Below are 21,492 nucleotides of genomic sequence, written 5' to 3'. Positions count from 1 at the left end.
ATGCATTCTTCAATGAGCTGCTCTGCCACTTTCATCATCAAGGCATCTCCATCTGCCTTATCCAAATGCATTCCAACGGCAGTCACAACCATTGCCTTGGTAAGATCAGAAACCAGCGCAAACTTGTCCCCATTTTGTACAATCCACCGAGGATCAAAACTATCAGAGTCGATCCTGCCTCTGCCAGCTATCAGATCCGATAGCGCAGCCACCGCTATTCTCCTCCTGACATGTTTCAAGGCCGCTATCTCCGTCACCCACTGTTCAACAGTCCTTCATTGCTGTTCAACCTCCTCGCCCTCACAATCTGCAGAAGTCGCCGCTGCGACATAGCAATCCACGAAAACACGCACCATGAGTGGCAAACCTCCCGTCAATGCCTGCATTTCACCAGGCTCGGATGGCAAGCCCTTCCAGGTGACGCACTGCTTCGTCTCCTCGGGCGTGAAGGCTGTGTACTTGCAGTGGTAGTTTCTGTTGTGAGTGGTCTTGAAAACCCTGGCATAGGCCTCGTTCCGCCTTGTCGAGCCACCATGCAAGCAGGTTGAGCTTTCCTCGAGGGCTTTCAAAGCAAGCCACATGTCCATAAGGGAGCTGTTCGAGGCCCTGCTGTCCAAAACATCGTACTCGTCGACAACGAAGAACAGATCGTTGGTGTGTTTCAACCATGACACCACCTCCATCATCTCCTTCCAGTCCTCAATGTAGCACAGCCAGTTGCACGTCGGAGCATCATCCGCAAAGGCCACCAAGAGAGCCTCCCTGATCGCCGTCAGCAAGTCGGGATTGTTGTCTGGCATGCTAAAGATGCAAACCAGCCGCGACTTCCTTGCTGCTGGTGAGAACGTGTGGAGACAATGCAAAGCTAGCATGAGCAAGAGGTAAGTTTTCCCCGAGCCGACATTCCCGTCCAAGTCTATCACATCGTCCTTGCTCGCCGCGAATCTGTCCAGGATCTCTTTGAAGACTGGGCGCCCCACAAGCCAGATGCCATCAGCCTCTGACGGAACGCACGGCACCCTGGGCTGCAAGCTCGGCCATGGCAGCTTGTCAAACACTTTCACCTCCGCGAAGTCCACGCTTGGAAGCGCTGCGATGGAATCCGCTCCGCACGCGCCGCAGCACTGCATCGGAGCGAGCGTTGCCGAACATGCCCGCCGCTGACATCTCGGCATGGCGGTAATCGAGCCCTGGCACGAGGTTGCCTCAAATCCTTGACAGAGAACAAGAGCTGCGACTCCACTGCCTCCACCAGCTTGCGCTTCGCAGGAGTGGAGTAGTCTGGACGCCGATCGATCCAATCGCGCAGCAGGGACTCGTCGCCCGCCATCAAAAGCCCTAGAAAGAGCGCACGATTGGCAAGTTTTAGGGTTTGTCGGGGCAAGAGAGGCGCGTCTTGTGCCACGGACCAAATGTGGATCAAGATGTGTCGATGGTTTCAATCACTTGCATTTCCTCCCATTCCACCAACTGTAAGTTAAACTGTTCTAATCTTTTCTTCCACCCACTCACCATTTCTTGCTTTCTATTCTCCTCGTGAGGAGCGGAAGTCTACACACAAGTGATGCGTGCCAACACGTCAAGGTTCGATCCAAAAATCTCGCGGCTCCTTGCACGGCTCAAAGATTGCTCCGCTGCCAAAAACTTGGAGCATGGAAGAACTGCTCACGCTGATGCCATCCAAACGGGTATGGAAACAAACATCTTTGTCGCCACCACTCTGGTAAACATGTACGCAAAATGTGGCAGCCTCGCGGACGCTCGCAAGATCTTCGACAAACTCCCGCACGACGATGTGGTCCCTTGGAACGCACTCGTGCTGGGCTATGCCGACAACGATCAAGGAGAGCTCGCGCTCGATCTCTTCTCCAGGATGAGGCCAGAAGGATGTTCTCCCAATTGTCTCTCTTATGTCGCTGCTCTAAAGGCTTGCAGTTGCTTGGCTTCCAGGGAGGAAGCAAGAGAAGCTCATGGTCCCAGTGGCAAGGTTTTGGTAAGGTTTGCATCGCTCGAGAAAGCCAGGGAAATTCACAGGGAAGTCGACAGTTTTGGTGGATGCCAGGACTTGGATATCAAGCTTCCAAACACGCTCATCAGTGTATATGCCAAGTGTGGGAGCCTGGTTGACGCCTTCCAGGTCTTCCAGAGGATGCCGAGCCACAGTTTGGTCTCCTGGACGGTTTTGATACTTGGTTATGCGGAGAATGGTCAGGGCGAAGTGGCTTTGAGCTTGTTTGCCACCATGAAATCCAAAGGCTGCGATCCGGACTGTCGAACTTTCGTTGCGGCTATCAGGGCGTGCACAAGTCTAGCAGCGAAAGAAGAGTTTAAGCTCCTGAGCCAAGAAAAGCTCGTCAAGGTGGCGGCTCTGGAAAAAGGAAGAGAGGTTTACGTACAGGCTGTGGAGAGTGGCTCCTCCGACAAAGATATATTCGTGGCAAACGCAGCGCTCGATATGTTTCTCAAGTGTGGAAGCCTCGAAGACGCTCGCCAGGTGTTTGAGAGGATCCAGCGCCCGGATGTTGTGTCGTGGACAACTTTGATCGCGGGATACTCCGAGAACCGCGAGCCAGAGCTGGCCCTCGAGCTGTTCCAACGCATGCAACTCCAGCGATGCTCTCCGAACGGACAGGCTCTCGTGGCGGTGGTAAAAGCTTGCATTGCTCTGGCTGCGATGGAAACCGGGCAGAAGATAGATGGAAAGGTTGTGAAGACGCAAAGCTTGGAGAAGGGAATGGCCATTCACGCGATGGCTGTGTCGCAGTTTTACTACGACGCGGATGTTTTCCTGGCGAGCTCGCTGGTGGAGATGTATGCAAGATGTGGGAGCTTGCTCGATGCTCGCAAAGTTTTCGACAGGATCGTCTCGCACGACTCGGTGTTGTGGACGGCTTTGGTGCTGGGCTATGCTGACAATGGAGAGGAAGAGATTGCTCTCGAGTTATTCCGGTGCATGAATTCTCGAAGGTGCACACCAGATTGTCGGACTTACGTTGCGGCGTTGAAGGCCTGTGCCGGGAAAGCAGCGAGAGAGGAAGGCACCGAGATATATGGCAAGCTTGTCAAGCGAAAATCGTTGGAAGTAGCAGCAGTTCTCCACGCTGAAGTTGCCGAGCGTGGTTTGGAAACGGACGTGTTCGTGGCGAGCTCTCTGGTGGATTTGTATGCGAAGTGTTGGAGCATGGTGGAAGCTCGCAGGGTTTTTGACAGAATACCAAGGCACCGTCGAGATGTAGTTCTCTGGACTGCTCTGACTCTCGGCCACGCAGAGAATGGAGAGGAAGGAGTAGCTCTGGACTTGGTTGGAGAGATGCAATCACAAGGATCTGTGCCGAACTGGTTGACGTTCGTCGCGGCTTTGAAGGCATGCACGGGCTTGGCCGGGAAAGAACGAGAACTTGGGAACCATGGCAAGAAGAAGTTTGCAGCTCTCGAGCGAGGAAGAGATGTTCACTCTCAGGCTGTTAAGTGCTGCTGCGACTCGAACGTTTTCGTGGCAAGCTCTTTGATCGACATGTACGCGCACTGTGGTAGCATGGAGGAGGCTCGGAGAGTCTTCCTGGGAGGAGCTGCGCCACAACACTTGGTCTCTTGGACGTCACTCGTGCTTGGCTACGCTCGAAACGGTGAAGAAGCTCTGGCACTGGAGGCTTTTACTGGTTTGCGACCACAAGGCTGTGTCCCGGACACTCGAGCGATCGTAGCAGCACTGAAAGCCTGCATTGGTCTGGCCGAGAAAGAAGATGGCATTCAAGTCGATCGAAATTTTGTCAAGTTAGCAGCTCTCGAGAAAGGAATGGCGGTACACTCGGAGGCAGCAGCAAAGTGTCCCGGTGACTTGAAAAACACCTTCGTCGCTAGCAGCTTGATCGACTTTTACGTCAAGTGTGGAAGCATGGGCGATGCTCGGCGAGTTTTCGACACTATGCCAGATCTGGGCCTGGTTTTGTGGAGCACGCTCATGCTGGGATACGCCGACGATGGAGAAGGCGACATAGCACTGGAGCTCTACAAACTGGTCGACAAGAATTACACCCCCGACGCTCAAACTCTGGCCGCTGCTCTCACCGCTTGTGCCAGGGTTGTGTCTCTCCAAGCTGGGAAAGAGATCCACTCGGAGATTTACAGGCGTGGCTTGGAGGGCGATGGAGTTCTCGCGACGTGCCTGGTGGACTTTTATGGCAAGTGTGGGAGAACCGAGGAAGCCCAGCTAGTGTTTGATTCTCGCCAAGGAAGCTGGGACGTGGTAACTTGGACGTCGCTGATAGCAGGATACAGTCGCGTGGGCGATACCAAGGTGGTGTTTGAGAGATTTGGAGCTATGGTCGATGAAGGCCTTGGACCAAATCACGTGACTTTCGTGAGCGTGCTTACGGTTTGTAGCCGAGCGGGGCTTGTCGAGAAAGGAAGGAGTGTCTTCGCAGCGATGGAGTCCAGGTATGGAGTGAAGCCCAGCGAGGAGCACTATGTTTGCATGGTGGATCTGCTGGGACGAGCGAGGATGCTTGAGGAAGCACTGGAGGTGGTGGAGTCGAGACCAAGGAGTGGCATGGCTTGGATGGTGCTGCTTGGGGCTTGTCACAAGTGGAGGGACGTGAAGCATGGGAGGATTGCGTTTGAGGCACTGGTGGTGTTGGATCCAGAGAACTCAGCGGCTTACGATCTTATGTCTAACATTTACATGAGTTTTGGCAAAAATTTCAAATTTCGTAAAAATTAAGATGACATTTTTGTTGTACCCACAAGGCAATGTATATATACCTATATATGATTCTTTCCTCCCTGCTCTCCGCTTTCATGGTATTGAAGCCCTCTTGATCCTAGGTTGCTAGCCATGAGGCCAATAATGAAGAGGAAAATAAACCTCTTAATTGCAATCCCTTTTATAATGTTTAGGATGATTGAAGTGTTGGATGCATTAGATATTTAAGGCGCTAGATCAAAGCAATGCTTGCTTGTGCAAAGGCATTGAGTAGCAGCAAACAAATAATAAAGCTAAAAGGAGATTGAGAAATTTCAACAACCCAGATAATAAATTGGGTACTAAAGAATATTACAAAACATTAGCAAGAATTTTTATATGGAAATTCAATAGTTAGGATGCAGTCAGGTCAAGGCCAAGACCATATAAGATTGAAGCCATAGAAAAACAAGAGTGTGCACAAGCAAAGTCAAGATATAGTGATGAGTTTTTCATATATTTTTCTCCCTATGTTCTTATGTAAGATTCATGGTGAACATTCGAGCCCTAAATCCCTTTGGGCCATAAAATATTCCCAGAATATCCTCTTGGTATACAAGCTTGCAATACAGGAACACTGCAACTTGCAAAGTTTAAGTGTGATACAAACCACAAAAATACTCCAAGAATATTCTATAGTTTGTGGGATTTAAGGCCATAATGCCTTTGGCCTAGGGTATGTTCTTTTATTCGTTTCATTAATATTGGAGCAACTGGGGATGGTGGGAGAGCAAAATATTGATCCTAATAAGGAGTACGGTGTTAACGATGATGAGGAAGAGACTCTTGATAATGTTATTGTGCAACAAAGACGCTAGATTTTTGAGATTCATAGCAACAAAAAGGAGGTTAAGAATTCTATTAATCTCATTAGGGATTTCTTGCTTCGCATAGACCCTCAAGGGTTGAATCAATCTCATGTTTGTGATTACCATTGGTACGTCATGCATGCCAAGGATTATGGTATCATGGAATGGAAGTCATCACCAAATGTTTGTGATAATCAAAAGTTGATTATTAGTTAGAATTGTGGGAAAGTTGTTGATTTCACAATCCTTGTGAAGATAAGGTGAAGATTAATTTTTTTGTAACAAAGCTTATAAACCATGCTTCTTCGTGGTGAAAGAACTACATCAAAGTTAATCCAAAGCTAACTTCTTGGACTAATTTGACAAGGGTTTTCCGTGCTTTATTTGTCAAGAAGTTTGAAGAGGTTGATCTCGTGAATCAATTGTTAGAGATCCAACAAAGGACTTTGTTTTTGGATGCGTATGCCCGCAAGTTTCGTGATATTTGCTTTAGTCTCATAGGCACTTATAATAAACTACTAAAGGTGCAATGTTTTATCAAAGGTTTGAGCTTAGTAGATATGTAATAAAAGGTCAAGAAGGATTTTCCAACAACGTTCATATCACTAAGGCTCAGATCTTTTAACCCAAACTGTCAATCAATTTGGTCAACTATAGTCAATAGGATGGTCTATAGGGTAGTCAATGTGATAACCAACCCACCAATACTTCATCTTCGGGGAAGAAATAGCCATTGTTTCGTCGTGGCTTGAAGAGTGGAGATGGTAATGAGGCCAAAAGATATCATTTGGACCAACAAAAGAAGGACAAGGTAGAGGGTAATTGTTTTCATTATCATAAGACTAGATATTAAGGCAAAGATTATCTTGAAGGGGTTAATGAATTCTAAATATGAATGTGGTGGGATCCATCATAGATAAAACTCAAGTATTTGTTATAGTGGATTTTTCACTCCTAGCCTCTTATAGTTGAGACAGATGCAAATAATATTGTTATTAGAGCCATCTTGCTTCAAGTTGAGCATCCTCTTGTGTATATGAGCCATAAGTTTGATGCCACACAACGGAATTAGCCTATTCATGACAAAGAGTTGTATACTATGATTGCTACTGTGAAGGAATGGTGACATTATCTATATGAATTGGACTTCTATATGGATTCAAACTATCAGTTTCTTTAGTATTTCAGTCAACAAAAGGATCTTTGAGGCCACCTTACTTGTTGGCAAGAGTTTCTATAGGAAATGTCTGTTAAGATCCAATACAAGCATAGAAGTGACAATAAGATAGTTGATGCATTATCCACGATGATCAATTCTATCTTATTCGTAAAGCTATCCAATGATCTCTTGAATGAGCTTAAGGAGTTTGTTGACTTCGACTCCTTTATCAATGATATTTGTGCGAAGGTTTTATTGAGGGATGCTTCTACAAATTTGAAGGGTGACAAGTTTGCGTCATTCGAGATACAAGATAGAATCCTAGTGAAGAAGGGACATGTGGTGGTTTCCTTATATTGACAAATTCATCAAATGGATTTTAGTTAAGTGTTATGATGTGCCAAGTGTTGGGCATCCAAGAGTACTGAGAATGTATATGTTAGTGAAGAGGTATTTCTTTTGGCCTAGGATGAAATCAGATGTTGAGAAGTACATATATAGTTGTTTGACTTGCCAAGTGGTCAAAGTTGATCATTAGAAGCTTGTTGGCCTCTATCATCCTTTACATGTACCCAAGCATAAATAAGATAGCATCTCAATGGATTTTATTACTAGTTTGCCCAAAACTTTTTAAAGAAATGATGCTATTTGGGTTGTTGTGGATCGTTTGATGAAGATGGCTCACTTCTTCTTTGTGGAGACAATGATAAAAGCTTATGAACTTGCTTAGTTTTTTGTAGACTAGTTATTTAATCTCTATGGTTTGTTGGATGATATTGTGAATGATCGGGATCCTAAGTTTATATCCAAGTTTTGGTAAACAATCTTTGAGAAGCTAGAGACTAAGTTGAGCATAGTAGTGGTGAGCATCCACAATCAAATGGGCAAATAGAGCACATGAATTAGCTATTAAAAGATATATTGAGGTCTTTTATGGGAAACTTATCTCGATAGGGAGTATAAGAGAAATACTTGCCTTTGCTTCAATTTGCTCACAATAGCACTCATCGATTGGCTATTGGCATGTCTCCCTTTATGGCAATGTATGGCTATGAGCCTAAGTCTCCCGTGAGTTTGAGTTTAGCTTTGGTTCGGGTACCGCATGCTTATGATTTCCTGGAGTATATGCAAGATAAGTTTGAGTTGGCAAAGTTGAATATGAGACAAGCTCAAGATCAAGACAAAAGATTGGCTGATGAGCATCATCATCATCAAGAGTACAAAGTTGGTGAGAAAATTTTCCTTAAGTTGTCGGATGCATAATGGTCTCTGAAAGGAAGTTGTAGTGCTAAGTTGTCTCCATTGTTTTATGGGTCTTGAACAATTTTATAGTGTGTGAGGGATCTTACATACACTTTAGATTTGCCAACTAGTTTGAAGATTCATCCAATATTCCATGTGAGCAAGCTCAAAACATGTTTACACTCTGGTGATGTCGTGGATTAGTCCATCATTCAGGTTCTAGAGATTCATGCTAAGAAGGCTGGTTCGGCCAATATTCTTGCTCAAAGATTGGTGAAAACACACTGAAAAACAACTAAGGAGTTGTTAGTTCAGTAGAATGGTTATTCTATAGATGAGGCTATATGGGAAACTGAGAATGATGTGAAGAGAGTGTTTCTAAGTTTTAGTTATAACTTTGATGACAGTCCTAGGGAAGGGAGAATTGAGTTCTATAGCCATATTGCTATATGATTTGAGCCATTTGTTTATTCTCATTCTCTTATTTCCATAACCATGTTGTCATGAGAGAAAGTTGTATTGCTTTTTTTTCTTCATGGCCATTTATTATGATGTTAGTATTGTCGTTTGCACATCTTTTCTCCATGGTTATATTGCTTTGCCTTTCATGTGAGGCTTGTTTAGCTTCTCAAAGCTATTGTTCATAGCTGGGTCATGAGGGAGGGGTGAATGACATAAATCACAGGAATATTCCAAGAATATTTTACAACCTGTGGGATTTAAGGCCATAATGCCTTAAGGATTGGGAGGTTGGCCTAGAGTTCACTCTCTTGTTCATTTCAAAGTGAATCTTTAGCCTTTTACTCAAGCACTGCACATTTGCACATTTGCCAAGAATTCCTAAAGAATGCCTTTGGATTTGTCTCTAGGAGAGAGATGTCTACTAGAGCCTCCAAGGTACAAGAGTCTCCCTAGGCAGTATGTCAGAAAAGTCTCTTGTGATCAAAAGCTAAACTTTTTGCACTAAATAAAAGTCTTCGGAAAATCTAAGGCTCACAAAAGGATTAATTAAATTAAAAGAGAATTTAGAATTGACTTTCAAATCACCACATAGAATAGTATCAGGACAAACAACACATGCCATTTTTTGGTTATATGGCAGTATGGGACTCTGTCTCTGGGTGCACCACCACCTTATAGTCAAAATGCACCTCAAGCATTTGAACCTAATGAATGCTGAGCAATATCTTGAGAATAGGGTTAGATGTTAACTTGTTTGTTAACTTAGCTAGAGAGGGCTGATGTCTTGGTCAAGGACTCCAAAACTCAACAACCAGAGCTGCACAATATGGGTGTGTGCTTCAAAATGCTATAGGATAATCCCACTCTTCAGCAAGCATCATTTCTTGCAGTCTCTCACATCATTTGTCAAGCATGCATGGACTATGGAGAGCCAGATTGATCAAGTTATCCTTCAGGTGCACAATGCAAGCATCCATTCCTTGGAGAAAATTCCCAAACATTCAAGCTTGCCAAGTTTGGAGTATTGGCAACAACCCCAAAAACCACATCCAAGATCTTGAGATTAGAGCTGCATAGTATCACAAACCTTTTTGAAGTGTATGACTATTAGTGCTACTAGCACTGCAGAGCATGCACTACAATGCACATTTGATAGAACTTCATAGCAAGCTAAATGAATAAGACTTCAAATATGATAAAACTGTAGTTTTACTATATCTGGCTTTAGATATATTTTATTATTTAGTTTATAGTAAAGTGTTCTTGTATAGTTTTTAATAAAAATAATACTCTAGGTTTTCAAGAAAAACTATATATGATTTTTATTGTGGTGTGAGTGCATGGAATATGGAAAAGGAATACAGAAAATGTGCATATCAATTAGCCCAAAAATATTAGCTTATATACAAGAGCAAGTGGTCCAGATTGAAACCAATCTAACAACTACTAAAATCCCACTACGCTAATATTAGTATATAAGATCGTAGCCGCACACTTGGACCCCACATCATCGGAATAATGAAAGACCATTAGGGTTCTCTTATAGATGGGCCGGGATTTGGTAGAATATTGTAAGTGACTAAATTTTCCATTTTATTTTAATCACTTAACCACACCTCCGACACAACCTTCATGAGTCCTATTCCAAATTTAGGGCTTGCTAGCTTCAGGAATGGCATCCTTGCCACTCAAGCTTTGCATTTGGTCTAAATGCTCCATGTGTCTAATCCCATGATCAACACCTAAAGGTACTACCGACATATCAGCTTGTTATACTAAAATCATGCTCATTCACCTTTGCCATACAATGGTCCAACACCACTGGCATCACAGTATTGTCTCTCAAAGACTGGGCCATCCATCCATGAGTGGTCATCCCAAATCCACTCCTTAGCACCCTTAGGATGCTTGTAAATATAAAGCACAACCTTCCCCAATATCCCTTTTATAGTCCCCACCAAGTCCCTTTTCTGTCTATGGCTATGTTTGCCAACACTGCCACTGGGACAAGGCTCACAGGCCCGACCACTAAGTCCCACTGTCTTTTGGGACTTCCTCACCACATGACTGTATCCTTGGTCACTACACTAGAGGATTATTCCTCTCCCTTTCCATAGTCTGGGACTTTAGGACAACATTTTGGAACACCATGTGCTATGCAAGTATCAAGGGTACTCTCCCCACCTTCTACCTTTGGGTGCTCTAGCCATGGGCTTAAAGTGAAGTTTCGTTCAGCCATGCTAAGTATCCAAGTAGGTAGTGCCACCCATGCTTGGACTAGGAGTATCGACCATTCGATCTCCCGAGGGAACTAGAGCCGGCTCTTAAACACTTCACCAAGCTACCCCACTTGTCAGTCTATATTCACTCTAGCCTTGGACTTCCTAGTGGTTATTTCATCACCCAACACATGGGTATAACCTGTATTAGTATTCGGTCTTGATCTCGGACTCGGACTCGGTCTCGGTCTCGGACTCGGTCTCGATCTTGGTCTCGGTTCCATCTTGGGTCTATCTCAGACTCCATCTCAAGTCCATCTTAAACTCTATCTCAGACACTTCCACATGTCATGTGTTGGCTCTTGTGTCCCTCTTTTAGAGACTCACTTATAGCTCGTTTTGTGCTTGTTCCTTGAGCATTTTGTTGGGAGTTCCACTCTTGCTCTCAACTTTTCGAGTCAAAACTTTTAGTCCAAATGTATTACACTCATTTGGATTTTGCCTCAACCACTACCACGTGGCACCCTTTTGGCTCCCCTTTGGGGCCTAAGGATTTTGTGTCTCACAAATATCATGAGGAGGCATCAGTAGATCTATAGGTGGTATTAATTGTTCATGATCCCTTTATGCGAAGTGTTCCAACCATTGCACATGCATAATTTCTGGAGGATCATCTTACTGGATGTCATGCTAAACCTCATAAACTTGTGGTCCAACTTGCCACAACACTCGATACGATCCTTTCCACTAAGCAAGGAGCCCTTTAGATAAACCATGTATCGTAAGATGGGGAAAACAGATTAACACCAAATCATCCACTTTGTACTCTATAGGTGGACAATGATGGGAGTTGTAGGTCCATTGTTATCCCACTTGTACACTATCTAAGACTCTGCTTGGATAAGTGGAAGAATTCTTGTCAAATACTGATCCTACGATCTAGCATTAGCAGCTCGTGGCAATCGTGAAGGTAAACCTAGCTCCATTGGTAATATTGGATCATGACCATATAGAAGTTTATATGGTGAAACACCAATAGAACTCTGCACCCCTGTGACATATGCATATTGAAAAGATGGCAAATAACCATCCCAATCTGAATGTTGAAAGTTCATGTAATTCGCGATTATCCCTTTGAATGTCCGAACAAGCCATTCCACCAAACCGTTTGATTGTGGATGATAAGAACTCGTGAAAGTGTGGCGTATCCCCAATCAAGACGTCAAAACATGAAATGCCTCAACCATATCTGAAAGAATCCGCTCCAGACAAGAATGCTAGAACACCACTCAATTGAAGAGGAAGTATCCAACAATAGTTGCAAAGGTGCTAGCAAGAGCACCAACTTCCACCCAATGAGTCAAGTAGTCAGAAGCAATAATAACATATTCATTGCTAATAGTCGATCGTGGAAAAGGTCCCATAAGATCAAATGCCAACAACTCAAATGGATGGGAAATTACAATTGACTCCAATTGACTTTTTGCAGCACGAAGGGGAGTATTACGAACTTGGCACCAAAGGCAACTACGCATATACAAGATAACATCACACCGCATCTCTGGCCAATAGAAATACCTACATAATTTCTTAGTTATATGACAATGTCCCATATGCCCATATAAAACAGAAGAATCATAGTAAGCATAAAGAAACTATAGAATAAAGATTGAAGACACCATTAGCCATAAATGATTATCAAGATCTATCCCCATAAAATAAAGAAAGTTGTCTTCAAGGCGATATTGAAAATATAAATGCCGGGATAACAAGTCATTAGCAAGTGATGCATGATTCTTAAACCATTTTTAAAGCCTTCAAATCCATGGCTCAATCTTTTAAACCTCACAAACCTTATTAAGAGAAAGTAGATCTTGCTTTGCATCTTGTGAACACTGAATATTAAGTATAACAACCACCGATGGCACAAAATCCTTGTCTAGAAAATTCACAAATACCGAAATAAAAGGCTTATCTAAAATATGATAAAAGAGTGAAGAAGGAAGAAGAGCTTGAGAAAGGGCATCAGCATTAGCTATAAAACTCCTTGAGCAATAAACAATATCAAAATCATATATCTAAAGCTTTAAAGCCCATCAAGCAGTATGATTAACTAAATTCTTGCGCTTCAATAATGAAGTAATGGCAGTATGATCACCTTCTAGTAACATCTAAGAATTATATAGATATGTATGAAGTTTCTCAAAACCCCAAACTGCTACTAAACACTCCTTCTTTATTATGGAGTAATTCACTTCCACTTGTTATAATGTATAGCTGATATATGCAATGGGATGGTGTTGACCAAACACACTTGGGCTCTTTTGCATCAACATATCTCCGAGACCAACATCAAAAGCATCCACGTGCAAAATGGAAGATCAAGTGTAGTCAAGATATGCCAAAACCGGAGGAGTCATCAATAGCTCTTTGAGATCCATAAACGCTTTTTCACAGTCTATAGACCAAATGAAAAATGACATTGATGACTTTAACAATGCTTGCAATGGTGCAATGCAATAAAAAAAATGACCCACAAAATGACTGAGATATTATAAATTGCCTAGGAAGCGTTGCATATCATTCACACACTTTGGAGTAGGGAACTTTAGAATAGCCACAAGTTTTTCATGATCAACTTACAAACCCTCACGAAAAATATAGTACCCAAGATAAGTCATGTCTTTAGACCCAAACACGCACTTCGACTGCTTTAGCTTTAAACCAACATCTTGTAGCTGATCCAACACTTTATGAACATTAGAGATGTATTCCTCCCACGTCCCCTCTGAGTGGATCAAGATATCATCAATGAAGTCAACAATCACCTCCGGCATATCATAAAGAACCTTGTCCATCATCTACTAGAAAGTCATTGGAGCATTGTTCAAACTAAACAACATCACCAAGTACTCGTACAAACCAAACGGTATATGAAAAAAAGTCTTAGGAATATCTTCTTTGGCCATCGATACTTGCCAGTACCTAAAAACAAGATCTAACTCGGTAAACCATCGATTTCTCCCTAGACGATCCAAAAGATCAGCAATGTGAGGAAGAGGGTACATATCAAGGATCGTCAATTCATTTAATGGATGATAGTTGATGCAGAAATAAATACTTCCATCAGGCTTTATCACAATATGAGGTTCACATGCCCAAGGACTCCATGACTTTCAAATAACACCCTTTTTCTAACATATCTTTGACGTTTGCATGTAAAATTTTGATCTCTTTGGGTGACTGATGATGAATAGAAACTTTGATTGAATAAACATCCCCGGTGGGAATCAGATAATGTGTGGCAATATTAGCCCTAAACGATAGGTCAAATTCAAAGAGATCAGCATACTCCTTCATAAGCTGGTCAACTACTACAACACAAAGACTATCGGAAGGATTGGAAAAGAGAAGAGCGGAATAAGACGAAAACATAGGAGGAAGTAATGGGAAGTAATGGAAGCAAAGGTAAAAACAAAGGGATGAGGAAGTACAAAAATGAGAGGAATTGATGAAATATAATGAAGTATGAGATAAAGGGGAGAAACTGCAAAGTCACATTTGGCATACTTATGTTGCAACCAATCCATACCAAGGATGAGGTTAAAAGCTTGACTTGGCACCATATGCAATGACTGCAACCCAAGCTCGAGATTGCCCACATGCATAACTAGATCTACCTCATTCTATATACATACATATGTACGGCCGTTGCTATAAAGAATGAAAATTGGCTCTATTGCAAGATGCAAATGTAAACAGCAATGTGTGGTAACAGGTCCAGCATAAAAGATAAACTTGAACCTATATCAACCAATACAGAGAGAATAATAAAAGACCTCTTGTTATAAAAACAAGTTTAAAAAGTAAATACTAGATGAATTGGTGCTGAGTGAACCCCTTGATGATACTGTTGAAAGAAAGATGGAAGGGTCATTAACTTATTTGGGCAAGATCCCTTTGTTACTCACATGACTCATGCTTTCTTAGATGCATCTCGATGTCCAGACCTTCCACTACAGCAATACTAATAGGACATTGTTGACGCCAAGGTCTCCATCTAAGAAATGGAGGCCGCCAATCTGGAAAACACCAACAACGCTGATATGTATGACCAACTTCATCACATGCCCAATAGCAAACATCATGGCCACAACCATGTCTTCACCCTTGTCCTTGAATTCAAGCAGTAGCAACATCAATCTTCATTGGAGTAAGACCCATCTCTTACAGGAAGTGGAGCTAAAGGACATGTAGCGAAAAGTGGTATAATATTGTGCCAAGCGAAAGGCATTATCAAAGGTGGCTGGAGCAAGTGCATACACAAGTTTTACAAGATCTTGATGAAGTGTTGGCCATAACATTCCCAACTTGAAACACTCCAACATATTTAGCTCCACACAAAGTAAAAGGTTTCGGGAACAAATGCTAAATTGCATCACTGACTCTGATAACCCTTGACGAAAATGATACAATTGTTGAAACGTATCATTACAATCATCAGCATGTCCAAATGCATGTTTGAAAACGTCCGAGAAAATACTCTAATCCCCATGAGTGGCTGTACTCAAACCATTGTACTATTGTAGTGCCATCCCTTGGAAATACATGGGAAACTCATGCAAACATTGAGCATCATCCCAAGAATAATATGTGGCAATCACCATGAAGTGATCAAATCAATAGTACACATCATCCCTAAAATTCCCACAAAAGAACTCCGGCTGAATGCGAGGACTAGCACCAAGAGCAAAAAGAGCTGTACTATATGCTATGAATGCCGCCATCAACTGAGTTTGGTTATTCAATTGCAATCACATAGCATCAAGCAATTGCACCAATTGTTGCTCTAGAGTCTGAAGAGGAGATTATTGCTCTGCCATAAAAATGAATAAATGAAAAGGAAAGAGAAAAAGAAGAGAAATGAAAAAAGCTAGAAGGAAAATGAGATCTAAACAATACAAAAGCTAAATTTAAACCAAAATCCTGAAAGGAAAGAACAAAAAAAAGGAAATGGAAAAAACTAAATCTAGGCAATGCAAAAGCTAAATTTAAATAAAAATCCTAAATCTAAGCACTCCTCAGGGATAATCAAAAGTGCCCCTCACCTCCACCAATGTGAGTGTATGGAATATGGAAAGGGAATATAGAAAATATGCATATCAATTAGCCCAAAAACCTTAGCTTATATATATGAGTGAGTGGTCTAGATTAAAACCAATTTAACAACTACCAAAATCCCACTACGCTAATATTAGTACGGCATCATAGCTGTATACTTAGACTTATAGTAGCAAATTTATATAAATACTGTCTACAAAAAGATATATATACTACATCTTTTCAATGTGATGCTGACTATGGGAGAATACAATCTCAACAATAACCACATCAAGTAAAAAGAAAAACCTTACCTTTGAGTGATGTTTTTAGCACAATCTGCAATGGCACAGCCACACCAACCATGGCTAGAGCCAATAGCAAGGGGCCAATGGCAATGGCAGCAGCCATGGCCACAACCAGCTGCAGCACCATAACTATGGCCAATGAAAAATAGACAACTTTCCACTATTAAAATTGCAAAGTAGACGCAGCAGTGTTGCCAGCTTTTGGGGATATAAGTTCTTGGGGAGTACATCAAAACTGGTCCCAAAGTCAAGTCAAAATAGTGAAAAACTTCAATCTTTTCTCCCTAAAATGGAACCATGCCTGACCATCACAAGTCCAACCTGTTAGAACTAAGCTGAACATGCACACAACCAGGGCAGGTAGCTCAGTGGTAGAGCACCTGGCACCGGTGTAGGAGGTCCTGGGTTCAATCCCCGGCCTGTCCAGATCCATTTTCCAACATGGTATCGGAGCTATGGTTGGATGGCCTGTGGTAGGCATGGACTGGCAGGTAGGGATGTGTGGCGTGTTCAGCTTAGGGGGGAGTGTTAGAACTAAGCTGAACATGCACACAACCAGGGCAGGTAGCTCAGTGGTAGAGCACCTGGCACCGGTGTAGGAGGTCCTGGGTTCAATCCCCGGCCTGTCCAGATCCATTTTCCAACACAACCAACAAAGGAGAGGCCATGTATCCTTGAATATCAAGGCATCTCCATCTTCCTTCTGCCAATGGAAATCAGCAGCGGCCAATAACACTCTCCTTTGGAAGATCAGACACCAACTAGTGCAAACTTGCATCTGGTCTATACCATACATCAAGGATGAATCTGTCAGGAATATCAAGGCATCTCCATCTTCCTTCTGCCAATGGAAATCAGCAGCGGCCAATAACACTCTCCTTTGGAAGATCAGACACCAACTAGTGCAAACTTGCATCTGGTCTATACCATACATCAAGGATGAATCTGTCAGGGTCAAGCTAGCTTTGCCAGAGCACCCACAGCTCTCCTCTTCCAGTGAGGTGCCAAATCAGTTATCAGCCACTCGACCAAAGTCCTTTGCTGGTGATCAACTTCTTTGCTGGACAGAAACTTCTTCCTCACCTTGTTATCATGATCCACTGAGACATAGCAATCCACAAAAACACCCATGAATGGCAAACCTTCTGTCAATGCTTGCATTTCATCTTGCTTGCATGGCAAAGCCCTGCCATGATGTACTACTTGATCTCCTTGAGTGAAAGCTGTGTACTTGCAAATCAAGTCCTTACGAAACCTGGCATAAGGTCCATCCTGCTTTGCCAATCGACTATGCAAGCAAGCTGACATTCAACCTCAAATGAATTCAAGCCACAAGTCCATGAGGGAACTATTCAAGGTCCTACTGTCCAAAATTGTTGTGAGGGAATATTGCACACTCAATATCCCATGAAAATCAATTTGTGACTAAAAAATACCAAAAGAAAATCTGTATATACCATGTAGGAAAGGGGGATAGTTGAACTTACCTTAATTGGTTTATATCACTAGCAGATATTCTACCATATAGTCAATTGTGTAGTGAACTCTTCCAAGAATGTGGAAGCATGAAGTCAATGGGAGAACTAGAATTTCAGATCTAAAGACCCAATAAACCCCTCACTCAGACTTACACACAATTCTTTGTCTCCCCACAATAAAATTCAAGAAACCCTATTCATTGAAAATTGTTCTCAGCCACTCTGTTCCTAACCCTCAAGATTCATTTGGGTTTACAATTATATTCCATCCACTTTGATCCAGCACTAGAACTGAGGCTAGAAGATGTTGTGTTGTACAGATTCCTATGCTGCACCTAGGAACAAGCTGTGAGAGAAACAAACAAAAATTATTTAATGACACCCTCTTGGTAATGGTTAATTGTGAGTTACAAGCAAAGTTCTCCAAAATACTTTAAATAAAGTTCACAAAAAACTTTTACTAACATTGCTCATTAATATCACTTTAAAAATGCTTTTAAATACCTTTAAACATTATTAATCACTTCAAGAAAGGGGTGAAGCCTAATTAACCCTTCCTCTTTATATTTTCTCCAAACTAAATCTCTTAAAACTGAATTGCAAATCTTTATTCGTGTTTTAGGAATAACCTTGATGAATCTGCCCTAAATATAACTCTTCAACAACTGGTAGATCATGAAGAGCAGGTCATTAGGAGCGAGAGAGAACCAAGAGAGCCTCCCTAATTGCCATGAGCAAGCCAGAATTGCTCTCTGGCATTCTAAAGATGAGACTTGCTGCACCTTTGTTCGCCTTGGAGATGCAAGGATAGCATGAGCAAAGCCGAGATTCTCATATCGTTCTTGTTAGCTACTGTGAATCTCTCTCCGATGAAACGTGAGGCACCCTAGGCTGCAAGCTCGGCCATAGCTTCTCATTGGTATCGCAATGGAATCCGAAATGCTCTCCAGCGCTGCATCAGAGAGAGTGTTGCCGCCACTGACATGCTGTTGCAAAGGTGGCCCGGCACGAGGTTGCTTCAAACAAGAGCTGCGTGCGAATCCAAGGTCTTGCGTGGAACCAATAGCTCTGTACCCTTAGAAAAATGGACGAAAAGAATTTAAAATTTAGGGATCTTGAGAGTCGTGAAGGGACTACCCGAGATGAAGAACGCCGCCCAGTGCCTCACATTGTAAATCTCCTCGATCATCTCCACAGAAGCCTTTTGGAGAGCACTCCCAATGTCCATTCCTTCTTCCACCAGATTACCATACATCTTCTCCATGAGCACCTGAGTGGACTCGTCATTCACCCTCCAAAGTGATATCACCACGGACGGAACTCCGGAGATGTGGAACGATCTCGGCAGCGCCAGGATTCCCTCGGCAAACACTCTCCCGATTCCTGAGTTGCAGGCGCTGAGAATCGCGGCTGATGCTCGAAACGGACCCTGTCCTGCAAGCTCTACGACTTCATCCCCTGTGAGCCTGTCCGAAACCGACGCTGTTGTGAGAGCTCTCACGAGGCATTCCTCAAACTCGGAAGATCGAGCTGACTTTGCAAGGTCGTCTCGATGCTCTTCCGGCACTGCGAAAACCAGAGCTCCATCTGGAAAGTCCGCGGTAACTGTACCGTGGCTTGCGATGTGAATCCAGTCACTTTCAGGAAGCTGCTGCAGCACAAGATCTTTCGTTGCATCAGCTTCGCACAGCAAGTTGACGACGCTCTCTGCGTTGGCCCTCTTCAGAAACGACTCCACCATCTCTGCTTCTTTCGTTGCATAATCCAGATCTTTGCTGGGATTGCCAACCACCAGAGATGACGAAGTTTGTGATTTCTGCTTCTGCTGCCGTAGGGCCCGTCTTCTCTTGTCACAATGGTTCAAGAGCCTCAACGAGGAAACTGTGGCTACAGCATATCTCTGGATCAAGTAGTTGTTGTCTTCATCGATCAAGGCACCGAAAGGAACGAAGGAGATATCCTACAAGTTTCGCAGCTCTTCAGAGTTTGCAAGTAAAAGAAAAAAAAGATAGATTACCTCGCTTGGAACAAAAACAAGTTTCTTGGGTTGGATACTTTCTAGCTGCAACTCAAAAGGCTCGATGATGATCTTGTAGTAATCCCTGAGAATACTGTCTACGTCGTTACTGTCTCTGTCGTTACTGTCTACGTCGTTACTGTCTCTGTCGTTACTGTCTACGTCGTTACTGTCTCTGTCGTTACTGTCTACGTCGTTAGGATTCAGTAGTTTCAGCAAATCCGATGGCGAGCAAGCTTGAAAGCCGCGTTGGTGTCTGTAGTTGATAAGCTCCCCATTGTGTAGAAGATAGATAACCACGTTGTCGAAAGTTGATATCGAAATCTTAGATACAATCAAGATGGCTGTTTCCTTTCCCATGATCTTGGAGACTTCTTCAATTTCTGACCAGGCTCTGTCGTCGTCCATGTCGAACTCCATCGAGTTCTCACGATCCCCTTCTTTGCTGACTAGAAACAGCATGTCTCTTGCATGGCTCCTATCAGACCAGATCAGTGCTTGCTTGATGTCGTTGGCTTCCAGTAGGAACATCTGGAGTCCTTTAAAGTAGAGCATGAGTGACTCTATATTGTTGATCCTCCCTATGCTCAAACAGCCGAAGATTCCATCCATTTTTAGCCAATACCTGAACAAATAAATCTTAGAGCTTCCTTCTCTTTAGAAACAGAGAGATGCCACGAACCTGAGGAGCTCTTTGATTTTCTGGATGGAGTCTGTAGTAAAGCCCATCTTAAACAGCAGACAAGCATGGTTAACAAGAACTGAAGGGACTGTAACACTTGGAGAGATTGAGCGCTCAGCAAGTTGGATAGCTTGTCTCATGAACTCATTGACGAGCAATAGGGGTGGAGAGATCCTCAGTTTAATCGAATATGCATGCGCAAGCTCCGCCATCTTCATCCAAAGTCTAGATTCATATATTTGCAGGCCATGTAGTTCGACATCCCTATTCTCCCGTGTCAGAGTTTGGAGCAAGTGGCCAATCTGTGATTCCTGTTCCTCAAGGTCTCCTTCTTCGTCAAGCTTAATTAATAACTTCAAAATCTCTTTCAGCTCCATCGTTGCCTCATCATACAAAGTAATTCCAGTAGCTGCGCCCATTTGTAAGTTCTCGTTGCACGCCTTGAGAAGGACAACAGCGTCTCCAAAGCTCATCTGTAAGCGATTCCTGCCAAAGAAAGAGGGGGTGTCTCTGTTACAGATATACGTGACCAGTGCTGCAGGGTATGGTGTTTGTAAGGGTTCCAAAAGTTGGCATGACCTCTGAAAATGCAGAGCGGCACCAGAAACATCTCCCCATTCGCGCTTGAGACGTCCTTCCATGAGTTCTACAACACCTTGTCCAAACACCACCAAGTTTGAGAAGCTTCTGTCTGTAACCTTCCGGAGTTCCTGGACGATCCCATTTGCCATTTCGAACAATTGCTGCGATATAAGAGCGTCAAACTGCCGGGCCATGGCGTCCAGGATGAGCTCCTCGTTACTGGCTTGAAGAGCATAGCGTTTCGCCCTCTCCAGATATTCTCGGCTTGTTTTCTGGTCAGTGCATGCGTTGCCTAGTTCAGTTGCAGCAAAGTAACGCAGCATTCCTGTTTCTGCTTGTTCCAGGGACCTTTCCAGAAATCCATACTGTGCTTTGGAAAACTTGCCGTCCAATACTCCTCCTCTTCCAATGTAGTAATCTGTCCAAGCTCCGTAAGTTTCACCGTCTCTAGAGTGTTTCTCGACACATACCATCAGCCGAGAGAGCATAGCCTGAGTGTCTCCTTTGGTTTCACGGCCAAGGTAGTCGTTTATGAACACTTGGGCCCAGTGAATGCTGTCCAAGTCACCCATCTTCAAGGCAATCTGATGGCCAAGCACGAGCGGATCAATGCCAGTGACTGAGACCTCGTCATATCTGTCATACATAACTTCTATGCCTTCTTCGATGTGGGACCTTGCATCTTCCGCGTCG

At 43.3% G+C, this 21,492-nt stretch overlaps 1 protein-coding gene and 2 non-coding genes across 4 annotated transcripts; all 3 read left to right on the top strand.

The window, feature by feature from the left end:
* The first annotated feature begins 1,378 nt into the window (after positions 1–1,378).
* Positions 1,379–4,779, top strand: LOC112347435 (pentatricopeptide repeat-containing protein At2g03380, mitochondrial-like). Of its 2 annotated transcripts, none has more exons than XM_024678289.1 (2): positions 1,379–1,688; positions 1,750–4,779. In XM_024678289.1, the coding sequence occupies exon 2, from the start codon at positions 1,874–1,876 to the stop codon at positions 4,718–4,720; it is 2,847 nt and encodes a 948-aa protein (XP_024534057.1). In that variant the 5' UTR covers positions 1,379–1,688; positions 1,750–1,873; the 3' UTR covers positions 4,721–4,779. The 2 variants fall into 2 exon arrangements, with proteins under 2 accessions (XP_024534057.1, XP_024534058.1); XM_024678290.1 differs by lacking the exon at positions 1,379–1,688 and having other exon boundaries at positions 1,893–1,993; positions 2,047–4,779.
* An 11,615-nt stretch (positions 4,780–16,394) lies between these two features.
* TRNAR-CCG lies at positions 16,395–16,466 on the top strand. The gene has a single exon. It is a non-coding gene; the product is annotated as a tRNA-Arg (tRNA).
* Positions 16,467–16,598: 132 nt separating this feature from the next.
* Positions 16,599–16,670, top strand: TRNAR-CCG. The gene has a single exon. It is a non-coding gene; the product is annotated as a tRNA-Arg (tRNA).
* Positions 16,671–21,492: the final 4,822 nt, after the last annotated feature.

This window comes from Selaginella moellendorffii, unplaced genomic scaffold (assembly GCF_000143415.4).
Source record: "Selaginella moellendorffii unplaced genomic scaffold, v1.0 SELMOscaffold_21, whole genome shotgun sequence".
In the NCBI taxonomy this organism is placed as follows: Eukaryota; Viridiplantae; Streptophyta; class Lycopodiopsida; order Selaginellales; family Selaginellaceae; genus Selaginella; species Selaginella moellendorffii.
This window is presented reverse-complemented; position numbering and strand designations above follow the sequence as displayed.

Excerpts from the sequence above, each read along its gene's own strand:
- LOC112347435 (XM_024678289.1), top strand. The coding sequence starts at position 1,874 with ATGAGGCCAGAAGGATGTTCTCCCAATTGTCTCTCTTATGTCGCTGCT.